The sequence below is a fragment of the Prionailurus bengalensis genome, chromosome E1 (assembly GCF_016509475.1).
Source record: "Prionailurus bengalensis isolate Pbe53 chromosome E1, Fcat_Pben_1.1_paternal_pri, whole genome shotgun sequence".
In the NCBI taxonomy this organism is placed as follows: domain Eukaryota; kingdom Metazoa; phylum Chordata; class Mammalia; order Carnivora; family Felidae; genus Prionailurus; species Prionailurus bengalensis.
This window is the reverse complement of record NC_057347.1, coordinates 1816090-1841184: the sequence shown is the minus strand read 5'-3', so window position 1 is coordinate 1841184 and position 25095 is coordinate 1816090. Positions and strand designations below refer to the sequence as shown.

The window sequence follows — 25095 nt, the reverse complement described above, 5'->3', positions numbered from 1 at the left end:
GCACTCCGCGTGTGACGAGGAACCCCACGGGCCGGCCAGACGGACTTAGGCTAAGTGATACCGCGCCCCGCTCGGGGGCAGATTAAAGGGAAGCTTGGGCACGTGCGCTTGTGCGCGGCAGGAGTACGTACACGACCACGGTGGGGACGCGCACGCGGCCGCGGCAGGAGCGCGCACGCAGTCACGGTGGGGGTGGGACGGCGCACACGGGCGCGGTAGGAGCGCGCACGCGCACACGGTTGCGGCAGGAGCGTGCGCGCGGTCATGGTGGGAACGCGCGCGCAGGGTCGCGGCGGCAGGGCACGGGTCAGGCTGCCCTCCGCCTAATTGAAGGGCAGGCAGGGACGAGGCTTTTGAACGAACCCGAACCCGCCGAGTTCTGAACCACATGAACGTATTTTCTACTCAGAACACAATTTAAATCATAAAACTTCTGTGCCAGCCTCTTCCTCGGAGTCAGTGACAACTTTACTTATCTACAGTTTCCAGAATTCAGGGTCTTTCTATTTGTTAAAAATCACCACTGCAGGATTCCTGCACCTTCGTCCTTCCAGTGGTCCATAAGCCTCAAGTGGCCTTCACCTAAAAACCTCTTGAACTTGAAACAGCAAATTAAAAGAAAGAAAAAGCACAACTACAGAACACGTCTCAAGAATGAGGAAATCTGAATATTACAGTCTATGTACATTGTTATTTAATTACTGTTACTTTTCTTGGGTTTGATGGTGGTATTGTGATTACACAGAGAAATCTCGGGAGAGAGAACGTTGAAGAATTTAGAGGTGAAGGGCCAGGTCTGTATGTATGTGTACACATACATATACACGCATATATGGACACACAACGGGATACTACTCAGCGATGAAAAAGAATGAAATCTTGCCAACTGTAGCAATATGGATGGAACTAGAGTGTATTATGCTAAGCGAAACAAGCCAAAGACATACGATCTCACTCGTGGAATTTGAGAAAGCCCCCTCACACGTGCACCCGACAAGGCCCCATGTGTTTCAGGGGACCAGACACGGGCCGGGACACATCCACGTCTCAAGATGGGGGAGGAAACCCCTGAGGAGGGTGGATACAGCCACTGGAGACCCGCAACAAGGTTCGAACCTCCTAGAAGCCACGGACCAGACCCCTCCGTACCCTTCCCTCTTCTCCAAGTCCTACCACATCCCTCAGCCTTTCAGACCAAGGGGGCAGGTGTGCAGGCGAGCGCGTCTACAAATTCGCTCACGAGGACGAGGACACGTAGGACGGCCACACACGGACAAGCAAGGCCGTGTCCTCTCACCCCTCCCGGTCTCACCCACACGGGCAGCCCGGCTCCGGGCGCAGCAGCGGCAAGAGTGCGGGGCAGATCACAGAAAACCCCGGCCCGGCCCCGTTGAGCAAGAGGACAGTCCATCACCCTCTCGGTCAGCGGCTCCTCTTCTGGACAACGGAGACCACAGGACGGCCGCGCAGACGCGTGGGGAGCACTACGGGCACCCCTGCGGAGCCCGGTGGACGGCGGGGCTTCTGGACGGGGACACGGTGGTGTAAAAGGCAAAAGAAGCAGCAGTCGATAGCCGAAGACACAACTTTATTGGAAACAGGAGTGGGGGGCGCAGGGGAAGACTAGGACTCAGGCTCGGGGGCCGCTGGGGGCTTCTCGTCATCAGGGGGACAATCGATGAAGTCAGCCAGCATGGCAGCCGTGTCATCCTGCTCCTTTCGGGGCAAAGACACGCGATTAGAAGCGGCCACACGGGGAAGAGCGGGGCGGCCGAGGTCGCCAGGGCACCCGCAGCCCCCCGCCCGCCTCACCTTCTCCTGCAGGGCCGCCGTCTCTGCCTCTGCCGCCACCTCCATTTCTTCGGCCGCAGGCGTCTCCGGTGGGGGTGGCACCTTGTCACCCCCGTTCTCAGTCCCCTCTTCCAGCAGGGGCGGGGGAGCCGAGGGCTCCTCCTCCACCAGCTCCTGGGGCGGCGGCCCGGCCGGGGGGCTCCCCGCTTCCCTCTGCCCCTCGCCCTGGGAGGGGAGCACCTCAGGGGCCAGCGTGGGGGCGGCCTCGGCCCCCGGCTCGTCCTCGGGCCCGGGCTCCTCCACCTCCAGCAGCAGCCCGGGCTCCACTCCGGGCTCGGGCGGGGCCTCAGGGGGCTGGGCAGGGGGCAGGGCAGGGGCCGGGCTGGGGGGCGGAGGGCCCCCTTCTTCGGCGGGGCCGCCCGCCGGGCCAAACTCCACCTCTTCCAGCTCCTCCAACTCGTCCTCCTCCTCCTCGTCCTCGTCCTCCTCTTCTTCCTCCAGCTCACCTTCCTCCTCCTCAAACTCCTCTTCAAACTCCTCTTCCTCCTCTTCCTCCTCCTCAAAATACTCCTCTTCCTCCTCCTCTTCCTCCTCAAAATCCTCCTCCTCCTCCTCTTCTTCCTCCTCCTCTTCTTCCTCCTCCTCCTCCTCCTCCTCCTCCTCATCGCTGCTATTGATGTTAATGACTGTCAAGTCTTCTTCCAGCGCGGGGGGTCCTCCGCCACCAGGAGGCCCTTCGGGGACCAGCTGGGGTGGCGGCAGCGCCACGGGGCCCGGCACGGGGGGTGGCGGTGGGGGTGGGAGAGGCCCCGGGGCCGCGGGAAGCTCTTCAGGCTCCTCCTTGGCCGGCACGGGAGGGGAGGCTGTCGGTGGCCCGGCCGGAGCTGCAGGGGGGGGTGTGGTCCCCGTGGGGGGTGGGGGCGGCAGGGGCGGCAGCCCCTCGGGCACGATCACCACGCTGTCGTCTGAGTCGCTCTCCAGGGAGATCTCCACGTCGGAGGCCTCCTCCTTATCATAGTGAACAAAGGCTGGTCTTGGCACTCGGCCCCCGAAAGTTTCATCTGGGGGCACGGCCGGCGGAGGGGTGCCACTAGGGGCAAGGACGGGGTCGTCGTTTGAGCCTGCCCGGTGGTTCTCAGGGCCAGGCAGGAGCCGGGGGGGCACAGACACCAGGCCGGGGACAGACAGGCCTAAGTGGTTGGCTGTGGCTGGAGGCCCGGGGCGTGTGGGGGGCATGGGGCCTGCCGGGGGCATGGGGCCCACGGAGGGCATGGGACCCACGGAGGGCATGGGACCCACGGAGGGCATGGGGCCCGGGGGGTGGAAGGGTGGGGCCCTGAATGGAGATGGGGCCTCGGGAGGGGGGGCCGGGGCAGGCGCGGGACAGGCAGGGCCCATGGACTGCAGGGGGGGAACGCGGGGGTGGGTCAGAGCGGCACAGGTCACCAGTGCTTCTGAGCAGAAGGACGAGACCTGAGGAAAGACGGAGGCAGGCGTGGCATCAGGGACAGGACAGGGGTTCACGGCCCCAGAGAGGGCGGGCCCGTGGCGTCAGGAACAGGACACTCCCGACAGCGCAGGGGTGGGCTCAGGTGGGCAGTTACCTCCAGGCTGTCCTCTCTCTGGCCCAGCGAGAAGGCTTGCAGGGCACAGGCGAGGGGAGGCGGGCAGCGGGGAGACGGCGCCAGCAGCAGGGCCAGCAGCAGGCGGTACAGCTCCCGGCGGCAGCGGGAGCTGGTATATGGGGAGCTGCCCAGGACCTCGCCCTGCTGGACCCCCATGACCAGGGGGAGCACCAGGTCGTGCAGTCTCTGAAAAGGACACGGAGCGCACCTCGAGACGTCGCCAAGCCCACCCGAGCCTTGTCCGGGTCTGCACACCCCACCTCGGGGGGCAGCCCCCGCGCACGGCAGCGCCCGTCTCCACTGACCCTGTGAGTCTCCTCCTTGATGAGAGGCCCGCACATGAGGACGGTCCGGCTGAGGCCTGGGGGAGGAGAGGGCGTCTCAGGCGGGCCAGTGGGGCTTCTGCAGCCCGAGCCGGGCGGCGGCCCCGGCCCTGACTGGCTCGGTCGAGTCGCTGGGCTTCTCGACAGCACACCGGGGGTCACAGGAGCGCCTCCGGTGCCCAGGGCCGCGGACAGCACGGGCGGGTGAGGAGGCATGCTGCGCACGCACGCGCAGACGCACTCGCAGACGCGGGGAGAGGGACCTTCCTCTCCATGCGGCGGGTGGCGGGCCGGGCGACACACAAGACCCAGAGGAAAGTCACCCTCGAACCACACGGTACCGACTATGCTCCTGCTTCCTGATCAGTGACTGCGAAAGCAGGAAGCCCCGCTGAGCAGCCTGCTGGGGGTGGTGAGTGGGGGGGGGGGGGGGTGTGCAAGCTCCGAGGGGCAGGGACCCCCCCACCCTGTGCTGCAGCAGCACGGGGCAGGTAGCGGAGACCCTGCGGGAGCAGGAAGAGCCCGGAGCCCCATGTGACGCAGGAGCCCAGGCGTCCGCAGCCCCGGGCCGGCCCTGGGCCTTACGGGCACCGCTTCAACAACGGCCCCAGGCTGCCGGGCACGGCCTCACCCACCTCTCAGCGCGGCCGCGCACACGTCGCTGTTGGCGTTGCTGTCCCCCTTCCGGTGCCCGGGCGGGGCCGTGGCCTCCCCCATATCCAGCTTCAGCTTCTTGGGGGCGCTGGGCTTCCCGGACTGCAGTCCCCCATCAGGGCTCCCCCGGGGGCTGCGCAGCTGACGGAGGAGGGAAGCGGGAGTCACACACGTGGGCAGACACAGAGATTAGGGAGCAGGGGCGCGGGGGACGGTCCCCGGCCAGGAGCACGGGCCTCGCTCACCTTGAGAGCGTCGGCGGGCGGGGAGATGTCACTGAGCAGGTGGGAGAGCAGGGCCTCCCCCGAGGCGCCCCCCTGCAGCACTCCCGCCGAGGCCCCGCACACCTGCACCCACAGATCTAACACGGCATACACCTTGGTCCGCACGGCACTGAGGGGCGAGCGGAGAGAAGCCTGTCAGGGGGCCGCCGGCCAGGTCCCCTCGGGGCCCCCGGCCCGCCCTCCCCTCTCTACCCCTCCTTCGCCGGTCACCTGTAAGGCCTCTCCTGGCCCGGAGGGAGGGCATCCCTGCCGAGGTTCCAGGCATTGAGGACCTGGGGAAGCAGGCGGCTGATCAGGGCCCCGAAGCGCAGGAGGCGGCTTCCACACCTGGGGGTGAAGACAGAACAGGGACCCCGTTCTGGCCCCGCCCCTTCACGACACCCCACCCCTTCACGACACGCCGCCCCGTCCCACTCACGCGAGGATGAGCGCGGAGAGCAGGTCCAGGGCGTCCAGGTGGATGGAAGGCAGGAGCAGAAGACGCAGGGGACCGTCCCCAAGCAAGCTCTGCAGGACACACGGCAGAGGGAAGGCGCGTGCGGGAGGGAAGGGGGACCGCACACGTGTGCACACGGGGAGGAGCGCGCCCCGCGCCACAAACCCGTCCCCGGAGACAGACCCCCGAGAGAGGAGGGGAGGCACGGCTGACCCCGGGTTCGCCCTCCCCTAGGGAAGCATGTGCCAGAAGCATTCCTAGACACGTGAGCGACCCACCGGGATGTGCATGTGTGTCACGAGAAGCCCGGGGAGCAGTGGCGTCTGGCCAAGAGGAAGGCGCTGGCCGGCACAGCCTCAGGGAGGGCCCGGTTTGGGGGCTTCGCCTCCTGCACAGTTCTCCCAGTCGCCCCAGTCCCGAGGAAGGGCCGCGGACAGAGCACGAGGTCCACTTACGATGTTCTTGGCACTGATGCTGAGGGTCCGGCAGATGATGTCCAGGATCTCCTGCACGGGGACGGACACGGGAGCCCCAAACTCAGAGCTAATGGGAACGAGAGCAGGGACACCCTCAGCACGGGCTCCCCAACGGGACCCCCTCCCTGGCCCCCCGCCTCCTCCCCGGGGAAGACGACACCCCCCCCCCCCGCCCTCACTCACACACCTGAGCAGGAGCCCCAGGCAGCGTGCCAGGCCCGAAAACCTGTGCCGAAGCCGGAGGAGGGTGTGGGCGTCACCGTCTTCCGAGGGCGCGAGCAGCACATCCAGCCCGGGGCCCTCACACTGCACGGGGGCTGTGCGGAAACATCGGCACTTCGCACCCCGACGTCCCTCTTCCGTCCCCGTCCCTCTCTCTCACGGGAGGTGACCCCCACGTGCTGAGCCGCACCACCCCACACCGCCAGGCGCCCCTCCCGGGCCCCTCCTGCGGCAGCCCCTACCCGTGTCCGCTCCCTCGTACAGGGCTCCCAGCAGGCCGTGCAGGGAGGCCAGCAGGCTGTGCAGTTCCTGTTCCCAGCTCTCCGTGTGCTTCAGGCCCTGGGAAAAGCCGGCCCCCAGCGAGGGCAGCCTGGCGTAGCACTCACAGGCCAACTGCGGAAGAAACGTCAGCAAGCAGTCAGACGGGAATGCGGCCCAGCGCCAGGGCCACCCCCCCCGACCCCCGGCCCCAACGGGCCGAGAAAGAGAGCTCGGAGGGGAACAGGAAGGGACGGTGGGGCGGAACACAGATGGGGTGGGGAGGTGACGTCACAGTCCGATGGCAGTGACAGCAAGAAAAGCCAAGGAAGAGAGAAGAAAGCTCCAGCTCAGGCCCCCAGAGTCTCCACCCGCCTCCTTTCCCTTTACCTGCTGGAGCTGAGGGCTCAAAGCATCCACGCGAGACAAGAAGAATGAGGCCAGCTTGCCCTGGGCCAGGGGACAGAGAGGAAGAGGCTGGTGAGCCAGCGCCCAGGCCCTTCCGTCCTGCAGACCCAGGACGCAAGGCAGGCTAACGGGCTCCGTGCTGGAGCGCACCCGCTCCGGGGTCCAAAGACATCCCGAACGTCCGCCCTCACCCTCAGCCTGCCTCCCGTTTGGCCCCACAGACACGGGGCTCCCTCCCATTGATTTCTGCAAAATGAGGGTCCTCTCCCTCAGGCCAAAAGGACACAGTACTGAAAAAGCGGCAACCACCACACCCCCACCCCTGCGGCGGAGACACGACGACAGGTGCACGCAGGGAAGTGTGGCCCCGAGCCGAGGTGCGGAGGGGCGAGGACAGGGCAGGGTCAGGCAAGAGAAGGCAGTGTGGCAGGGCCAGGTCCCCGCCCTGGGCTGCGGTGTCACAGCGCCCACACGAGGCCTCACTGGGGGGCCACAAGCTCTCTGGGGCCAGAATCGGGGCCTGGGAACATGGCAGGGAAAGAAATATCTTCATCATCTTCACTGACCCGTAAGTGAAACGCAAGGTTTCTTTCCGTTATAAACGGAGACAAAAAGCCACGGTGCCGTCGGCAGTGCCCCTGACGGTCACCGGCAGAAACCGCTTGTTTTCACAGCACGTTATATTTACAGGCGTCCTGAAACATCGCTCCGCTAATCTGAAACGTCAGCAGCTATTAGGTCCTGTGATCTGATGCGTTAACGGCGAACTACACGCTGCTCCATCACAATTTTTTAAAACACCCATTTCGGTCAGAATCGGTCTCCCTCACAATTCCACGTATTTCATGGCTGTGAAAACACTGGCACAGATGAGGGCAAGAACGCTGACGTGAGGACACAGGAAGAGGGGACGGACCCCAGCTGCAGGGGCAGAGTCAGGAGGACACAAGGCATCAGCAGGGGCAGGGGCTGGGAGGGGGCGGGCCGGCCAGGCTGAGGAAGGGGATCCACCTGGGGACACACGTCAGGAGCAGATGCGGCCTCCACCCCAGGCCGGAGGGTCCTGTGGGGGCGGGGCCCCACGCACACAAGGGTGAACTTGGAGAAAAGAGCGGCTGTGGCGCCGGGCCCTCGGCAGGGCCTCGCGGATGGAAGCGGGTGGAAGCGGAGCATGTGGTTCGGAAACCAAGCAGACGGCTCCCTCCCACCTGCCCCGTGGCGAGCGCGGTTCTCACGGCTGGTGTGGTGTGGGAGGGTTCAGAACACTTCACAGAAGATGGGAACTGCCCACGGGGGTCTGGACTCCCCGCCCCCCAAGGAGGACATTTCCTGGAGAGCGGCCAGAGGCCCAGGCGCGGTGGCGCCCTGCCCTTCTGGTCACCTTCCCCGAGATGCTGGTGCAAAGAGCTGGGCTGAGGCCAACACGTCTGCGTATGCGATCGCGACGGAGCACAGCTCAGGGACGCGGCTCCTGCCCCAGATGACCCAGCAGGCCAACCACACGACGTCTCACTTGGAGAGCGCACGCGTGCACCCACGCAAAGGGCGGGAGCCTCTCCAGGGGCTTACTGTTCCGGCTCATCCCGAGGAACTACTCGTCCATTCGGCAGGGGGAGGAGAGCCTCCGCGGGGCTGACCTCACAGACTTGGGAGGCTGGAGGCCCATCATCTGGGAGGGGTCATCCCGGACTCGGACGCCGCCACTGCCCTGGGACGAGCCAGGGGGCAGACGGACACTCCAAACAGCACTTATCAGTTTCCCAAGTACAAGCCGCCCCGGAGCCTCTCACAGATTCTTGTCTGAAACGTGGCGTCCACAGGGGGATGCTCACCAGATGACACTGTGTTCTCAGCGAGCCGGAGGCAGGCACCCAGGGCCTGGAACATCTGGAAGTCCTGCTGTGACCTTTGGGAAGACACTCAAAACGCAGGCCAGAACGTGTCCCCAAGGCTGGGGATTAGCGTGGATGATTGTCCTCTCACAGAGAGATCAGAGGCACCCACGCAGGATGCCCTGGCGTCCAGCCCCCCGACTGCGGGAGTCCAGCAGGCGGCGACACCTCAGCTCCCGCCTCGGGGCACAGGTGAGGGCGGGGGCGGGAGGACGCGGGCCCTCAGGAGCCGCACCAGAACGGACACCCGCCCTGACCGGTGGGGGCTCGGGGACAAACACACGGCCTGCGTGGTTCCAGACGCTAATTTACAGAGCGCTCCGGAAGGAAGGCAGTTTTTACTGAACTCAGCACAACTTAGGCTGAACTTTATAAAAACAACCCAACTCGACTTTAGAAAAATCTAGCAGTTGCTCTAAAGGCCTTCTCGACAAAATCTTGCCCTGACTACCCAGAGATCCCGTCACCTGCCATCAGGGTAGCCTGTGAAAACCCAGACTGATGAGGACCTGACCCCGTGCCACTGGGAAACAGCTCGAGGAACCGGTGCTACCCTAACCCTAACCCTAACCTAACCTAGCCTCGGCGGACACGCTCCCGGCCCACGGCACGTCCGCCCCCAGGGCTCTGCGTGGCCCTCCCTCCCCCAGCCGAGACAGCCGACCGGAGCCGGCATCCGTGAGGCTTCCCCGTGGAAGCCTATCGGCCCATCCAGGCTACATTCTTAAGAGCTTCTGGGGTCTCTCCCGCGGGAAAAGCTCGGGCTCGAAGGGCCGACCGACGTGGCACCCGCCCTGGCTTCAGAGCTACGAGGCTTGCAGACCTGACGGGTAGGTCGGGGAAACCGCTCCGGGCCCGCGTCCTCGTCTGCCTCACCCACCGACACCAACCCCCCGGGACCACGGCCGTGACAGGGTGTCGGCCCCGTGGCCGCGCTCGGCGGGCGCCGCCATCAGTTCTCTCGCTTTCCTTTACTTTCTCGACTCGATCGCAGAACCAGGGGATCTTACTTTCAACGTTAGACCCCCTAATGGCAAACTCCCCTAACTGGTAACGACGGTGGCCGACAGGCAACCACACTGCTGAGCGCACAAGGAGCCACCAACGTGCCCCGCATTCCAGTTCCCTACAGCTCTGTGCGTCCCTCTGAGCGGCGGGACGCCCGACGGTCTGCCGAGCGGCGCGGAGTATGACGAAGGAAGAAAAACCACAACGAACGGGCCACCCGTTTGTTCCCGGGCACGAGGCTGGCGTCCGAGGACACGAGCCGGTTACGCGGCACTCTTTAACGTGCTGCTCTGACACAACGTGTTGTTACTGTGCCTCCTGGACAGTAAAACTGCACTCCTCTCCCTGACCTCCCCCCTCCCCTGACCCACTGATAGATACCCTGCCCACGTGACCTAGTAAGGCTTCGTCGAACAGCCGCCTTGTGCGGGTCATGACAGCTTGGGGGACAGGGTGGGGAAGGGACAGAGAGCTCAGTCAGGAATACAAGTTGATATGGGGAAGTGAGAAGTCAGGAAGGCTTCCTGGAGGAGATTACGTGAGCTTCAGGAACAGAGTACGGCGGGAGGGTAGGAAGGCGGGGAGGGGAGGAGGGCAGAAGGGCCGAGTCAGGGTTAACAGCCTAGACTCCAGCCACAGACACGGGTTCTGAACTTTCTCGACCTCAGGGAAGTTACTTCGTTCCTTCAGCCGTGAGGACGCGATGAGAGAGCATTTAAGCGCTAGGAGGCGGCACGGTCACAGCTGCTCAGAATGCTCCGCGACGCGCCCCGACGGTCTGCGGTGAGACAGCCACCGCGCTGCGCACGATCACTTACCTTGAGAGACCCACAAGCCCGAGGAAAGTAGGTCATGCAAGCCTTCATCCCCTCCATCGCGGAGAGCTCACACTGTGGGCAGAACAGAAAGTGAGGCCGGGCCGGAGAGCCCGACGCGCCCACCCACACCCCACCTGCACACCCCCACTCCCCCCGCTCCCCCCCCACTGCCCGCTGCCCCCCCCCCGCTCCCCCCACTCCCCCCACTCCAGCTCCACGGAGGGTAAGCGCTGTGAGGGCTCTCACCTCTGGCCTGAGGCCCAGGAGGGAGGTGAGGAGGCCGGGCAGGTGGTTCGTGGAGATGTCCCGGAAGAGCGTGGGCAGCTGGGCCGCGTACCGGAGTAGGTCCCTCAGGACGGCCACGGCCAGCTCCATCGTCGGGGGCGGGTCCTGGGACTGAAAGCAGCGACACCGTGCTCCCAACCTCACCTCTGCGGTCGCGGAGAGGAGGCGGCGCGACACGGGGCTTCTGGGAAACACCACGGGGAAGGTCACCACCGGCAGCAAACCCACCAGGGAAAGGCGCGCTGGCGACACGGGGCACCCCAAGGCGGCGCCTTGGTCCACAGAAAGGACGCGTGTCTACGTGTCAGCATCACGGGCGTCTGGGGGCCCCGAAATCTGGGAACGCGCCTTCCCGAGCCCACTGACGGAAGTCTCAGATCCTCCCGCGCTGCGCGTCCCTGCTAGGAACGGAGAGGAGCGCTTCGCACCGAAGCTTCGGCCGTAACAACACCGCCCCGTGTCGCCACGCTGGCTCCTGCCTGGCTCAGACCCACCCTGGACTCACGGAGGAAAACGCCGTCTGGATCTAGAAGCGCTTCCCAGAAGGAGCAGGAAGCACCTCTCTCCCGCCAGACCAGAGGCCCCCGGCAACCGAAGCAGTAAGAACGCTCAGTGGGAAAGTGAGGGCGGGGGGCCTCCTCCGGGTACCCCACCGCACCCTCCCCTCGACTGCAACCTTCTCCACCACTGCCACCGTCACAGAGGACACGGGAGCCCAGCCACGGGGATGCCCCCGGCTTCCCGCCGCCGCGACTCCCGTGCGAGGACCAGTCCCCTCTTCTCAGAACCTGACACCGTCACCCGGCCCCAGGCCTGATCTCCGGCCAGTCCCCCCGAAGGACTCCCACGGACACTTAGCGGCACGCGGGTGCCCCCACCGGAAAACCCTTCTCCGAGCCCCTCCTGGCTCTGCCCAATTCCTCTCCATCTTGAAAGGACTGTCCGGCTTCCCGACTTCATTCCATCTCCCCACTCGCTTCCCCACCCCCGGGTCAACCCGGCCTCAGAGTCCCCCGCTCGGCCAGAAGCACTTCCCAGGCCTCATAACCCAAGCTGCCAGATTGGAAACCAGTATTCGTCCTCGCCTCCCTCCACCTCGGAGGGGCGTAAACACCTTCCCCATTTCCACACCACCCGCAGTCCGGGTGTCCCCGTGAGCTCAGCCTCCCCCACCTGACCGCTACGTGTGGTGCGCCTCCGAATCCCGTGCAGGTCGGCACTCCAGGGCACTCGCACCCGCCCCCCCCACCCAGCTTCAGCAGCCACCCACTGCTGAAGGGGGCTCTTCCCCTTCGTAAGACGCACCGACGAAAGCCCGCACCTGCTGAACACGCGGGGTCACTCTCTGAGATCAGGGGTACGCTTGCCAAGAGGGCTTCTGACCAAGAGGATGGCCAAGGCCATGAGCCCAGTGCTTCCACCGTCCCCTACAAGCCTGGCTGCCCCTGCCTCCCCCCCGCCCCCGTGCTCTGAAATCCAGGAGTCGTCCCGGACACGTCCTCCCCTGAAGGGTTCTGCCATCGGGACCTGTCCACTGTGCCTCCGACCCTCTCTTGCACTCGATCTACTTCTCATCGTGTCTACGGCCTCTTGTCCAGTCCCAGCAACCCTGACGTCTCCCTTCTGCGTGGTCTCCCTGTCTCCGACCCGGCCCCCTCCTAGTCCCTTCTCCACACAGCAGCCCAAGCAACCCTTCCAAATGCAAATCCGATCACGTCACTGCCGCCACCACCTCCTTCTCCTCACCCCTACGCAAAACCTCCCATGAACTCCCACCGTTGTGAGAATAAACACCAACACCTTCACGTGCCTACGAGGCCATACGTGGTTTGGGCCCGCCTGCCTGCCTGCCTGCCTCCCCAGTCGCGCCTCGCCAACCCCACCCAGCCACAGCAGCTGGCTCAGAATCCCTCAGAGGGGCCAGACTCCTCTTTTCTCCCTTTCCTAGTCCAATCCACTCCGACAAACCCTCCCTGAACTACTGGCCCTGACTGCAAAGGTGCCCACGTCACCCCAGCCTGGGCCACACTCTCGTTCCGCCTTCTCAAGAGAACCGTGCGCTTCACTTCCGACAGCACCCGCCGTCGTGCGTCATCTCACACGTGTTGTATAGTTCTTGACTTTTGTTTAAAAGTAGGCTCCACGCCCATCGTGGGGCCTGAACTCACAACCCTGAGGTTGAGAGTCATGCTCTACCGACTGAGCCGGCCGGGAGCCCCGAGTTACAATCATTCAAGCAAAGTCTCTTGGGTCACCAGACTCTACGGTCTGTGGGTGCCTGGTGCCTGTTTTTGCAAGGCCCACAAGCTAAAAACGACTTTTGCGTTTTTAAATGGGTAGGAAACAGAAAAAAGGGAACAAAACGTAACAACACCCATGTGTGGTCTGCACAGCCTAAAACACTTACCATCTGTATCACAGAACGTACAGAATTTTCCAACCGCCATACGGTACACCTGAAACTGCTACAACGCTGTAGGTCAACCACCCTTCGGTAACACAGTTTGGGGGGAAAAAAAAAAGGCTGCCTGGGGGAGCATCTGGGTGGCTCAATCAGAGAAGCATGCGACTCCCGGTTTCAGCTCATGTCTCGGTTTCGGGGTCGTGAGTTCACGTTCCACGCTGGGCTCCACTGCGGGCGTGAAGCGTACTTAAAAAAATAAAACGGAGCACCTGGGTGGCTCAGCTGGTTAAGTGTCCCAACTCTTGATCTCCGCTCAGGTTATGATCTCACGGTTCGTGAGACTGAGTCCCACGTTGGGCTCTGTGCTGACAGAGCAGAGCCTGCTTGAGATCCTTTCTTTCCCTCTCTCTCTGCTCCTCACCTGCTTACACTCTCTCTCACTTGCAAGATCAATTTTAAAATTAATAAAAATAAGTTTTTATTGAAATATATATTTTAATAAAATACAATTTAAAAAGGTGGCCCGAGATAGGATAAAAAACTGCCCTTCGGTTATTTTGTTGAGGGAGAAATCAAAGGAGTTACGTTGAAATGTCGCACTCAAAATAAGCCTTAACGATAAACAGCACGATCTAGAGAGCTTCTGAAGAAACAGAAATACAATTACGTTAAGGCCTTTGGTATCTACTCCGTATAAGTATTTGAGAAAGCTTTCAGTAGTTTAAAAATTCAGAAGCTAATTAAAACCAGCTGGGATCTGGGGTGCCTGGGTGGCTCAGTCGTTCAGCGTCCGACTCCTGATTTCGGCTCAGGTGATGATCTCACAGTTCGTGGGTTCGAGCCCCCACATCAGGCTCTATGGTTAAAGTGTAGAGCCTGCTTAGGATTCTCTCTCCCTCTGTCTCTGCCCCTCCCAGCTTGCGTGCATGAGTGCACTCTCTCTCTCAAAAAATAAAAAACAAAAAAAATTTTAAGTCGCTGACATTTGAAAGCTTTCACGTGCATTTACAACAGGGTCCGCAAAGTACGGTACATTTCAAGAGCAACATGGATATAAGTATGCTTTGGTTTCAGGGGAAAATTAGAATGACCACAACTGAGTCTATTTAAGAAGAACATCCTTCACTCGGATACACGGATTTCTACGAAGGGGTAAACTGTTTAAGGCCACCACAGAGGTAAGATTCATCAATCTGCTCCAAATACATCCTCTAAAGATATGAGTACCAACTCATTAGAATGAACTCTTAGGGGATGGTTTATATGCTGTCTTTTCCAAATAAAAGTTGCTGTTTTTCTTCATTTCCTCCATCTGTAAACATTCACTCCACAGAAGGCTCCCCGACCCCTGGATTCCAGGGACCATGAAGGCAGGGTTCAAGTCCGCCTTACCACTGTCCCCCAGAGCTCGGCACTCGGCCGCAAGTGCTCAGAACACGCTCACTGAAGAACCGGGTGGGGAGGCCATCAAAGGGCGTAAGAGTAGAAAAAAATTAAAACGTTAAGAGAGGAAGACAGGAGCAGCAAAAAGTAAGAATACTAATAAATAAAAACAAAAATGAAATACCGGGAAAAAGGAACTTTCGAGATGCCACGTGTTAGAAAGGCTAGCGAGGAAGCGCAAACGGTCAAGGGTCGCAGTGTGTGAAAGGTCAAATGTGAATTAAAACAACCCCGTGGATAAAAACATCCAACGGTCTCCCGCAACGTTCCCACGTGCAGCCGTGCTCCCTGTTCGCGGGGAACCGCCCGAGCCCAGGCCCAGCGCCCACAGCGCACTGGGAGCACCGGGATGGAGCCGGGGCGGGGGCGGGGGGCAGCCTCACCTGTAGGACCTGCTGGATGCTGCGAAGCCAGGACACACAGTGCTGCTGGAACAGCTCCGTGGGGCTCTCCCCCACCAGCAGGGACAGCAGACACAGCCCTTCGAACCTTGCAGGAGACGAGGGCGTGAGGACAAGCCTGGCCGCGGAGGAAGCTTGTTCTATGCTAACCGGGCAGAGCCAGGCGCCGCCGCAGACCCCCGGGCGCTCTAACTCCCGCAGCGCCGGGAGGGCTCCAGCAAGGGGTGCGCAGTGGCGACGCGGGGGCCCGGGTGGTCCCACGGGGGGCTGAGGAAACTCGGGAGCTGGAAGGGGGAGGGGGGCACTCAACTCAAGGGAGCCCGTGGAAAGAACGAACCCCTCCCCGCGCTGGGAGCGGAGAAGTCTCTGGAATCCGCAGGGTGCTGACAACAGAGGGACAGAAGGACAGACGCACGGCCCACTTCCTAAGGACGCCTCCCCCTGGAGGAAGAACGGGGCGCGCACTTACCGAGTTTTCACGGAACCGAGCCGGGCATTGCTGAGACCCACCAGCGCCCCGACGGCCGAAAGGTTCTGGGGGAGAGAAAGCAGGGACGCACGTCGGGATCAGGATTCTCCCAACCCCTCTCGGCCCCACGGACCCTTTCCTGACATCACACCTCCTCTGGGCCCGACCGCCGTCCCTCAAGGAGTTCAGCCTCTGCCCGCTTTCCAGCAGCCGAGTCCCGTCCCGGCTCCCCGCCCGACAACGGAGCGCCACACGGGGGCAGCCCAACTCGTCCAGCGACCGGACTGCCAAGACGCGGCTCCCTCAGCCCGGCCACCCTGAAGGGCACCCGGCACGGAGGAGACCCCACAGATGCCTGCTGATCGGACGCGGGCTTACCTGGGACCCCCTTCTGCCTTCACCCCCAACCCCTTCTGCTCCCGGCTTCCGGAGAGCCACTAAGGCCAACGCAGACCGAGTCGGCCAGAGTCTCCCTTCCGCGTACTCCGGGGGCCCTGAGAGAGGGGTGTCCCCCAGCCCTCCCACGAGTAATTTCCCGACCCCTGGAAGGCCAGACTCCCCTCACAGCCCCCGGACCCACGACCGCGCTCGCCGCTCCTTCTGCCAACACCACCGGCTACGCACGGAGGCGGACGGAGGAACAGAGCTCGACAAGTTAGGGGCCCCGCTCTCGCGAAGGGCAACGTTTACTCGCTTATCCCGCAAACATTCACCCCACATCCGCTTCACGGGGGACGCTGTGTTCGCTGCTGCGGAGCCGACGTTGTATGTGCAGGCGACAGAAGACACGGACACCCAGACGAGAGACCAGGCGGGATGGCGCGAAGCACCAGGGGGCCCGAAAGAGCGGACTCGGGCAGGAAAGCGGCGGCCGGGGAGGGAAGGGAGACGGCGTTCCGTGCGGAGGGGGCACCGAAGCCCTCGCTGAACCCGCCATCTGGGCCAAGCGAAAGCAAGACACGGTCACGCCCGCACGCGCTGCTGGGGAGAACGTCAACCGTCGGGCAGTTCCTCGCGAGGTCGTACGGGCTCGCACGACCCAGCAGGTCCCCTCCTCGGCTCCTGCCCCAGCGACCTGAAAACGTGCACGCCCACACCTGCGCGTGAGGGTTCACAGCATCCTCCCCGAGAGCCGCAAGGTGGAAACCACCCCCGCCCACCAACTGGTGTACGGGAAACACAGTGTGGCGTGCCCACACGGCGGAGGCTCGTAAAGGGAAGTTCTGAGACACGGGTGAACCTCTAAAAACGTGACGCTAAGTGAAAGAAGGCACATGTTGTAGAACTCGTTTACGCGAAATGGTCCAAGCAGGCAAACATAGAGACAAAAAGTAGAGAGCGGCCGCCTCGGGCTGAGGGCCAGAGAGGGGCTGCGGGGAAACGGGCGGTAACTGCCAGCGGGTACGGGGCTTCCTTCTGGAGTGTTCTCAAATTGGTCAGAGCGGGGACGCCCGGGCCCGGCTCGGTCGGTGGAGCGTGCAGCTCTTGATCATAGGGTGATGAGTTCGAGCCCCACGGTGGGTACAGAGATTACTTAAAAACACAGTCTTTAACGATAACAATAACAATAAAATTGATCGCGGTGACAGGCACGCCCTGTTCTTCTTGGTAAAGAACAGCAAGGAGGCCAACTGTCTCAAGGAGAGTGCGAGGCCAGAGTCATAGAAGACGCAGGTCCCTGGGGCCGGGCCAGCGCCTGGAACCCTGCAGGCACCCGGTGACTCTTACTCTGAAGAAGATAAAGACTGTGAGTGGGCGGGGGGGAGAGAACTGGGCAGAGGAGTGATATCGTCTGACTTTTGTTTTGTTTTGTTTTAAGTTTATTTTGAGAGAGAGAACAAGTAGGATAAAGACAGAGAGAGAGAGGCTGGGGCACCTGGGTGGCTCAGCCGGTTGAGCGTCCAACTTCAGCTCAGGTCATGATCTCACAGTTCGTGGGTTCAAGTCCCGCATCGGGCACTGTGCTGACCGCTCAGAGCCTGGAACCTGCTTCGGATTCTATGTGTCCCTCTCTCTCTGCCCCTCCCCTGCTCACGCTCTCTCTCCTTCAAAAATAAATAAATGTTAAAAAAAAAAAAAAAAAAAGACAAAGAGAGAGGGAGAGAAAGAATCCCAAGCAGGCTCCACACTGTCGGGTCAGAGCCCGATGCGGGGCTCCAACCCATGAACCGTGACATCGTGACCTGAGCTGAAATCAAAAGCCGGATGCTTACCTGACTGAGCCACCAAGGCACCCCTTGTCTGACTTATTTTTGAAAACGCAGCCCCAGGGCCGAGCTGCCTCGCTGGGTAGCAGACGCAGACAGGAGGAGGCTGAGACGTGGTGCTGCTTAACCAGCTCAGCACAGAGTCGAATTCCGGATGTACTCTGAAGGCAGAGCCCAAGGATGTGCTGGCAAACGACAGGGGCACGAGACAGGGAGACGCAGAGACAACGGAGGTTTGCTGGCAGGGGCCCCGCGGGAGGGGCGGGCTGGGTCACACGTGTGGCACCTGGGCTCCTACTTAGCACCAGAATGGATGTGCCACACAGGCACTGGGCGGGTGGGTCAGGAGAGAGAAGGCTTGATCGGAGCAGGGATCCGGGAAGCTGTCGGCCACGAGACTGGGTCAGCTCTCCAGGGACAGCGCCCACGCAGAGGAAATCGGCCCGGGTTCTCGGACCGCCAATCATCCAGAGGTGGGAAGCGAGGAGGACCCGGTAAAGGCTGGAAAGGAGTGAGCAGAACGGGTGAAAAGAAATCAGGATGCTGTGCCGGAAGCAGAGGAAAGTCTCAAGAAGAAAAGAGGGGCCAACTGTATGAAATGCCTTGAAAAGGACCGGCGGGGGGGGGCGGGGGGGGGGGGCAACATTGACCTTTGAACTTCACACCCTGAAGAGCACGGGTGGTCTTCAAGAACCGCCACGGACCCCTGCAAAGGGGTGATTCGGTGAAGGGGTGAGGCCGAAAGCCCCAGGAGAACGAGTTCGGGAGGTGACCACCGGAGCGAGGACTCAAATGAGAAGACGCTTACACAGACACGGAATCGCGGGGCAGAAGGCTGACAAGACACAGACGTGCATGTGATCTCCGCACGGCACACATACCAGTTACAAACAAGCCACACTTCACAGTGACGGAACCGGGCAGGTACCGTCCTGATCCAGTGACCGAAGTCACCACCACCAGTGGAGGGGCAGAGAGACACCATGTGCCCCCGATGTGACACGCCAAAATGACACACGGCCGCATCATTCCTGCCGAATCCCGTTACCGAGGGGCATCCTCAAACAGAACTGCCCTGCGGCTCTCCAAAACCGTCGTGATCTTAAGACAAAGAAACCGCTTCAGTTTAAAGAAGACTAAAGAGGGGACACCTGGCTGGCTCAGTCAAAAGAGTGTGTGACTCCTGACCTCGGGGTTGTGAGCTCGAGCCCCACGATGGGGGTAGAGTACTTTATTTTATTCTAATGTTTTTATTTATTTTTGAAACAGAGAGAGACAGAGCATGAGCAGGGGAAGGGGAGAAAGAAAGAGAGAAAGAGAGAGAGAGAGAAAGAGAGAGAGACAGACAGACAGACAGACAGAATCCGAAGCAGGCTCCAGGCTCCAAGCTGTCTGCCCAGAGCCTGACACGGGGCTCAAACTCACGGACTGCGAGATCATGACCTGAGCCAAAGTCAGAAGCGTAACTCATTGAGCCACCCAGGCGCCCTTGGGGTGAGAGTACCTTAAACAATCCCAGGGCGCCTGGGTGCAGCTCAGGTCATGATCTCATGGTTCATGAGTTCAAGCACCACATTGGGCTCCAAGCTAGCAGTGGAGAGACTGCTTGGGATTATCTCTCCCTGTCTCTCCGGTCCTCCCTCGTGCTATCTCTCTCAATAATAAACACATAAAAAAAAAAAAAGACTGATCGTTACTTTAAATTTTTTTTTTTAAAAAGAGGCCTAATCCTAAGGGCCTGAATGGTCATGGAAAGTTTTTTTTTTTTTAAAAAAAGGGGGGGGACTGCCTGGGTAGCTCAGTCGGTTAAGTGTCCAATTTTGGCTCAGGTCATGATCTCACAGTTCATGAGTTCAAGCCCCGTGTCGGCCTCTGTGCTGACAGCTCGGAGCCTGGAGCCTGCTTCAGATTCTGTCTCCCTCTCTCTCTGTCCCTCCCCCATTTGTGCTCTGTCTCTCTCTCTCTCTCTCTCTCTCTCTCTCTCTCTCCCTCAAAAATAAACAAGCATTTTTTTAAAAGTTTCTTCAAGGGGCGCCTGGGTGGCTCAGTCGGTTAAGCGGCCGACTTCGGCTCAGGTCATGATCTCACGGTCTGTGAGTTCGAGCCCCACGTCCGGCTCTGTGCTGACAGCTCAGAGCCTGGAGCCTGCTTCAGATTCTGTGTCTCCCTCTCTCTCTGACCCTCCCTCATTCATGATCTGTCTCTCTCTGTCTCAAAAATAAATAAACATTAAAAAATATATATATTTTTTAAATAAATAAAAATAAAAGTTTCTTTAAGGGGCACCTGGGTGGCTCAGTCGGTTAAGCGGCCGACTTCGGCTCAGGTCATGATCTCGCGGTCCGTGAGTTCAAGCCCCGCGTCGGGCTCTGTGCTGACAGCTCAGAGCCTGGAGCCTGTTTCGGATTCTGTGTCTCCCTCTCTCTGACCCTCCCCCGTTCATGCTCTGTCTCTCTCTCTGTCTCAAAAATAAAAATAAACATTAAAAAAAAAAACTTTTTTTTTTAAATAAATAAAAGTTTCTTTAATAAAAAATTTAAAAAAATAAAATGTTGACATTTGGGGCATCTGGGGGAAAGATACACGAGAAGTCTATTATTCTTTCAAATTGGGCATAAACTTTAAATTATCTCAAAATGTGGGGCGCCTGGGTGGCTCAGTCGGTTAAGCGTCCGGCTTAAGCTCAGGTCATGATCTCATGGTTGGTGGGTTCGAGCCCCATGTTGGGCTCTATGCTGACAGCTCAGAGCCTGGAGCCTGCTTCAGACTCCGTCTCCCTCTCTTTCTACCCCTCCTCTACTCGGGCTCTCTTTCTCTCTCAAAAATAAATAAACATTAAAAAAAAAAACAAATTTTTTTTAATTATCTCAAAACATTATTAAGCAAAAGAAAAATGGGTGAAGAATCGGAGGCAGGAAGTACGAACAATTCTTTTGAGGAGCGGTGCCATGAAGACGAGAGGAGAAATCGGGCACGAGGTGGGGACAGCTAAAAGCCGCTTGGAGCTGCGTGCTGAGGCAAGGCCCCGACAGAGAGGAAGATCGGACGAAGGAGGGGGCACGGGCTAGCCCTAGTGCACAAGCAGTCGCCGGGGCCAGCTCGCCCCTCGCCCCAGGAGGGAAGGCAGAGAGCCAGCTACGGTCACCCTGGCAGATGTGGTGGCGGGGGCCTACGGGACTGCCCACCGACTGCCTACCGGCTCGGAGAAGTGGGAAGCAGGTGATCAGCTAAGAGCGAGGGTGCAGAGAAGTAATCGGAGGTTGTCCAGGAGAGCGGAAATGTAGCAGGACTGCTGGGCAACACTAAGGGTCCGCTTGCCGTGATGACAGCCAGGAGTTTTAACTGAGACCAGTCAGCAAGGTTACGTGTTCCTCTCCAGCTATACCGAGCTGCGCGGGTGTAGGCACAGAACAAACGGGAGTTGAACTGAACACAGACGTGGTATTGCCGGGCAAGCACGGTGTAGGGAGAGGGGCGAGAAAGTGATTATAATGGAATTTAAATCGGGTACGAGGAGAAGGGAGAACGTGACCGATAACAAACAGGTTGATTTCTTTCAAGGAGTGAGAAGTGCGAGGAAAAATGAATCGGGACAAAGTGACAGAGAACGCGCGGGACGGGAAGAACTGGCAAAGGGTGGTCAGGAAAGACTCCTGCGAAACAGGGGCAGATAAGCTGAGCCCTAAGGGAGAAGTTCACCTTCCCGGGAGTTTCACATCAAGAGGTTAGCGTGGGCGGCCACAGTCCAGACAGACGGAGAGCTGTACGAGATGAGGTCGAGAGGCAAGCAGAGGTCACACAGGGTGCGGCCTCACGCAAAGGTAAATGACTGTATGGTTTGGAGCAAGAGAATGCTGTCACCTTGCTGATGACGTTTTTAAACAGATGGCGCGACTGGCTGCGGAACGCAACCGGGCAAAGCCCTGGGGTACAAGGCAGAATAAGACACCTGTCCTTCTAAGAACACGCGGCCATAGGAGAAATGAGATCTCGGATTTGCTTTAAGATGCCCGGTGCGGGGGAGGGAGAAGAGCTGGGAGGGTGGCCGTTAAGCAATGTTGGCAAAACGTTCATTGTTAAATTGGGGTGATGGGGACAGCATAGGATGGGATACTTCAAAATACTATTTCCTCTACTTTTGTGTAATCTGAAGTAAGTTCCCTACATCTTTTTCAATTACGTGTAAAAAAATAAATCAAAGCCTAGCCGTGTAGATGGGAGGGAAGGAGATTGTATACACGCGAAACGAATAAATAGATCACTTCAATATGGTCTAAGAATGGACAGTGAATCATAGGGTGGTTTGGAAAGGTTTCCCAAAGGCAGTGACAAATAAACAGAGAACTGAAACGATTTTTGTGGGGAGCGGGGAAGCAGGACAGGGAGGGATCCCAAGCAGAGACCCACAAGTACGAAGGCCAAGGGCCGAGAAAGTCCAGCTACTGAAGGATTTAAAATGTTTTTTAACATTTATTCATTCATAAGAGACAGACAGCATGAGCAGGGGCGGGGCAGACAGAGAGGGGGAGACACAGAATCGGAAGCAGGCTCCAGGCTCCAAGCTGTCAGCACAGAGCCCAATGCGGGGCTCGAACTCATGAACTGCGAGATCGTGACCTGAGCGGAAGTCGGACACTCAACCGACTGAGCCACCCAGGCGCCCCTGAAAAATTTTTAAAGACAGCAAACGGGATCAGAATTTTACTTTGGAAAGTTCACTCCGGGGGTGCCTGGATGGCTCAGAAGGTTAAGCGTCTGACTTCAGCTCAGGTCATGATCTCACGGTTCGTGGATTGGAGTCCCCCCATCAGGCTCTGCACTGGCAGCGCGGCTTGGGATTCTCCCTCTCTTTCTCTCTCTCTCTGCCCCTCCCTGCCTCGTGTGCACACACACACACACTTTCTCTCGATAAATAAATTTAAAAAAAAATTAGCTTAAAAAAAGAAGAAAAAGAAAAGCTCACTGCAGCTGCTGTGTGAGAAATGGATGAGATACAACAGAATGAGGCAAGGAGACAAGTCAGGGGATTGTGGCTGGAATCGGTGCCAGAACCTGTGAACCAGTCCAGCTTCACTGTGGGGTTACCGAGTTACCTGCGGGAAAGCAGAGTCATTGAGTAGGTCAACACCGACGGTCCAATCAGGGGATCTATCCGTCTTTCCACTAAGCTCCGACCCATTTACTTTCCCTCAGTTCTCATCTCGACTGGGCTAGAAAGCCTCTGAGGGAAAAGATTATGCCTGTTTATCTACCTAGGGTAGAGAAACAATAGCTAGCCCATAACAGATACCTGATAAAGGTCTGTTGAATACAAGCGTACAGGGAGGCTAAGAAAACCCGCGTACTCAGGGTCCAATACGAGACACACAAGCAGGAAAAAAGTGAAGGCAGAATATGCCACCCCCCCAGAAAAGACGACACAAGCAGTATTAAAAGGGGTCTAGTTTTCCACATCACTTTCAGCTTTGCTCAAAATTCTACTACACTTAGACACTTGGCAGACAGTAAGAAAGACGGTAAGTTCATGGGCTTAATGGGCACTTGAGGGAGGAGCGAAAAGTTGAAAGTCAATGAAAGAAACCACGCGTGTATAGGCAGAATACATAATATTTCAGAAATACCTAAAACCGCATGAATCAGACGAGGAGGACTTAGAAGAGAAATGCATAATCGGCTCCCGCTTCCAAAAGTGGGTTGAGATAGCAGAGGCCCAGTTCTGTCACCATTAATGGTGAGGAGTAATGTTAAAATCAATGATGACACTGTCCCTGATAAAAGTGGGGCTTTTATCCATCCAGCGGGTTGTGACCACCCTCTTCCTGGAAGGAAGCACAGGGCTGGGAAGGTCCCAGTAACAAAGACCACTCAAGGAAGACCATCTTGAAGGATGGGTAAAATCTGGGGGCGGGTTAGGAGAGGATGGAGACAGGAGATATTAAAGGAGCGCCCGACGTTAGAAGACATCATGTCGGACGCATTATGCATTCTTACAGTCAGTGCCTTCACCTGGGCAAGAGGATGGGAGTTCAGACGAGGATGGGGGCAAAGGGAAGGATACCGAAAGGAGTGGGCAGGTCTGAAAGCTACTTAAATAATAAAATCAACAGGACTGCCTATGAGGCATGTGAGCAAGAGTTCGGGATGACATCTGGGTTTCTAGTTTGCAGAACTGCATGGATGTTAGATTCTTCCCTTAGTATAGCCCAAAGGACCCTTCTAGGCCAGTCTAGAAAGCTCTGCATGACCTGCCCACCGCCTACTCACCTCACCAGCCTCATCGTGTCCACTCTCTTCCCCCACCACCTCTGAGGCCCAGACACAACAACGCCCTTCTTTTCAGTTCCTTCCTACCACATGAGCTTTCCACTGCCTGAACCGCTTCTCCCATTTTCTTTCCCTACCCAACCCTTACTCATCCGGGGGGGGGGGGGGGGGGGGGGAGGGGTCTCAGCTTAGGGCCTCGGGAAAATCTCTGTAGTTCTCCAGGTTAGCTTAGGGGTCCCTACCATACAATTCTCACAGCGTTTGAAAACATTTTGCTCGTCGCCACTGCCATCCGTAAAAAGGCGCACCCTGAGCTCACCCCTTCGTAAGAGCTCAGTAAGTATCTGTCGACTACATTCACTCACGCCGTCGAAACAATCCCCAAAACCAGATACGCCGGGGCCTGGAATCAAACCCGCTCTTGTTCGAACCCGCTCGAACCACCAAGAGCCTAGCGGTGGAGAAAAACGAGGCCCTTCCTCTTGCCTGAGTTTCTACCGACGGCTTTCCCAGGGCGTGAATGTGGCCCAGAGCGACACGGGCTCCGCTCTCCGCCCCAGGCCCCCTGCCCGCCACCTCCCCGGCGCGGCGGCGGGGCCCCGCGACCCCGGCCCCCGGGAGCTGCGCCCGCTCTCCTCCAGGGCCGCGGGCCACACTCACCTGGGCCCCGCCCACCGTCCCATGCAGCCGCAGGAGGCACATGAGCCCGGGCAAGTGCGCGGCCGAGCGGACCGGGGGATGTACCGGAGCCACGGCGCTCCCCGCGCGCGGCTGCAGCAACCCGGACACGCTCTCCAGCAGCAGCAGGCGCAGACGCGGGCCCGAGCCCACCGCCGAGAGCCCCCCGGTCCCGCCGGGAACCCCGGCCGCGGAGCCCGCCGAGGGCCCGCTGAGAACGGCTGCCGCCATCTTCACCCGGGCTCCGTGGTGGCGTGGCGCGATGACGCAAACGCACCGCGACGGGCGCCGGGTGGGGAGGGGGCGTGAGGAGGGGGCCGCGTCCCCGCGCACTGGGCGGGCGGAGGTTGGGCTCGCGGCGCGGGCTGCGAGGGAGCATGCGCGGGCAGCGGGGCGCCGCGCTCGCGGGGCGGACCACGTGGTCGGGACAAAAGGCGCCAGCGTCCCGGGCCTCCGCGGGCTGTGCCCGGGGCTCGCGGCGCCTCCGCTCTCGTCGCGGCCGGCGTCCTGGGACCCGGCGTCTCGCCTGGAGTCCGGGACGGCCGTTGGCGCCCTGCAAACGCGAATGCGAGCATGAAGGACGAGCCGCCTCCGGTCTTCCCAGCTCCGTGCCCCAGGGGGGGGTGTGTGCTCTGCTGACCTTAGTCGGTGCACAAACACGTGAACGCAAAGTTTGTTTCACAACAGCAGGGTCTGCGCTCGACTCGTCTCACTAGGTGCGCGTCGTGGCGCCTTTACGCCGCTTTTTA

The 25095-nt window shown here is 59.8% G+C and overlaps 1 protein-coding gene across 3 annotated transcripts; it reads right to left on the bottom strand.

The window, feature by feature from the left end:
* Positions 1-1567: 1567 nt before the first annotated feature.
* On the bottom strand, positions 1568-24718 carry PELP1 (proline, glutamate and leucine rich protein 1). 3 transcript variants are annotated; one of them, XM_043582845.1, is made up of 17 exons: positions 24329-24718; positions 15198-15262; positions 14711-14816; positions 10442-10591; positions 10196-10267; positions 6460-6519; positions 6054-6204; positions 5777-5906; positions 5569-5656; positions 5096-5184; positions 4888-5004; positions 4639-4786; positions 4375-4534; positions 3722-3777; positions 3396-3602; positions 1813-3264; positions 1568-1716 (listed from the first exon to the last, which is right to left on the bottom strand). In XM_043582845.1, exons 1-17 carry the CDS (start codon positions 24575-24577, stop codon positions 1624-1626), a joined length of 3393 nt encoding a protein of 1130 aa, XP_043438780.1. In that variant the 5' UTR covers positions 24578-24718; the 3' UTR covers positions 1568-1623. The 3 variants fall into 3 exon arrangements, with proteins under 3 accessions (XP_043438780.1, XP_043438781.1, XP_043438782.1); XM_043582846.1 differs by lacking the exons at positions 10196-10267; positions 10442-10591 and having other exon boundaries at positions 24329-24614; XM_043582847.1 differs by lacking the exons at positions 14711-14816; positions 15198-15262; positions 24329-24718 and adding an exon at positions 10709-11458.
* Between the last annotated feature and the right edge of the window lie 377 nt (positions 24719-25095).

Coding starts and splice junctions, on each gene's coding strand:
- PELP1 (XM_043582845.1), bottom strand. CDS start 24,577: ATGGCGGCAGCCGTTCTCAGCGGGCCCTCGGCGGGCTCCGCGGCCGGG. Junction 5,907..6,053: donor GTACGAGGGAGCGGACACGG/GTAGGGGCTGCC, acceptor GTTTCCGCACAG/CCCCCGTGCAGTGTGAGGGC. Junction 1,717..1,812: donor CGGCGGCCCTGCAGGAGAAG/GTGAGGCGGGCG, acceptor TTGCCCCGAAAG/GAGCAGGATGACACGGCTGC.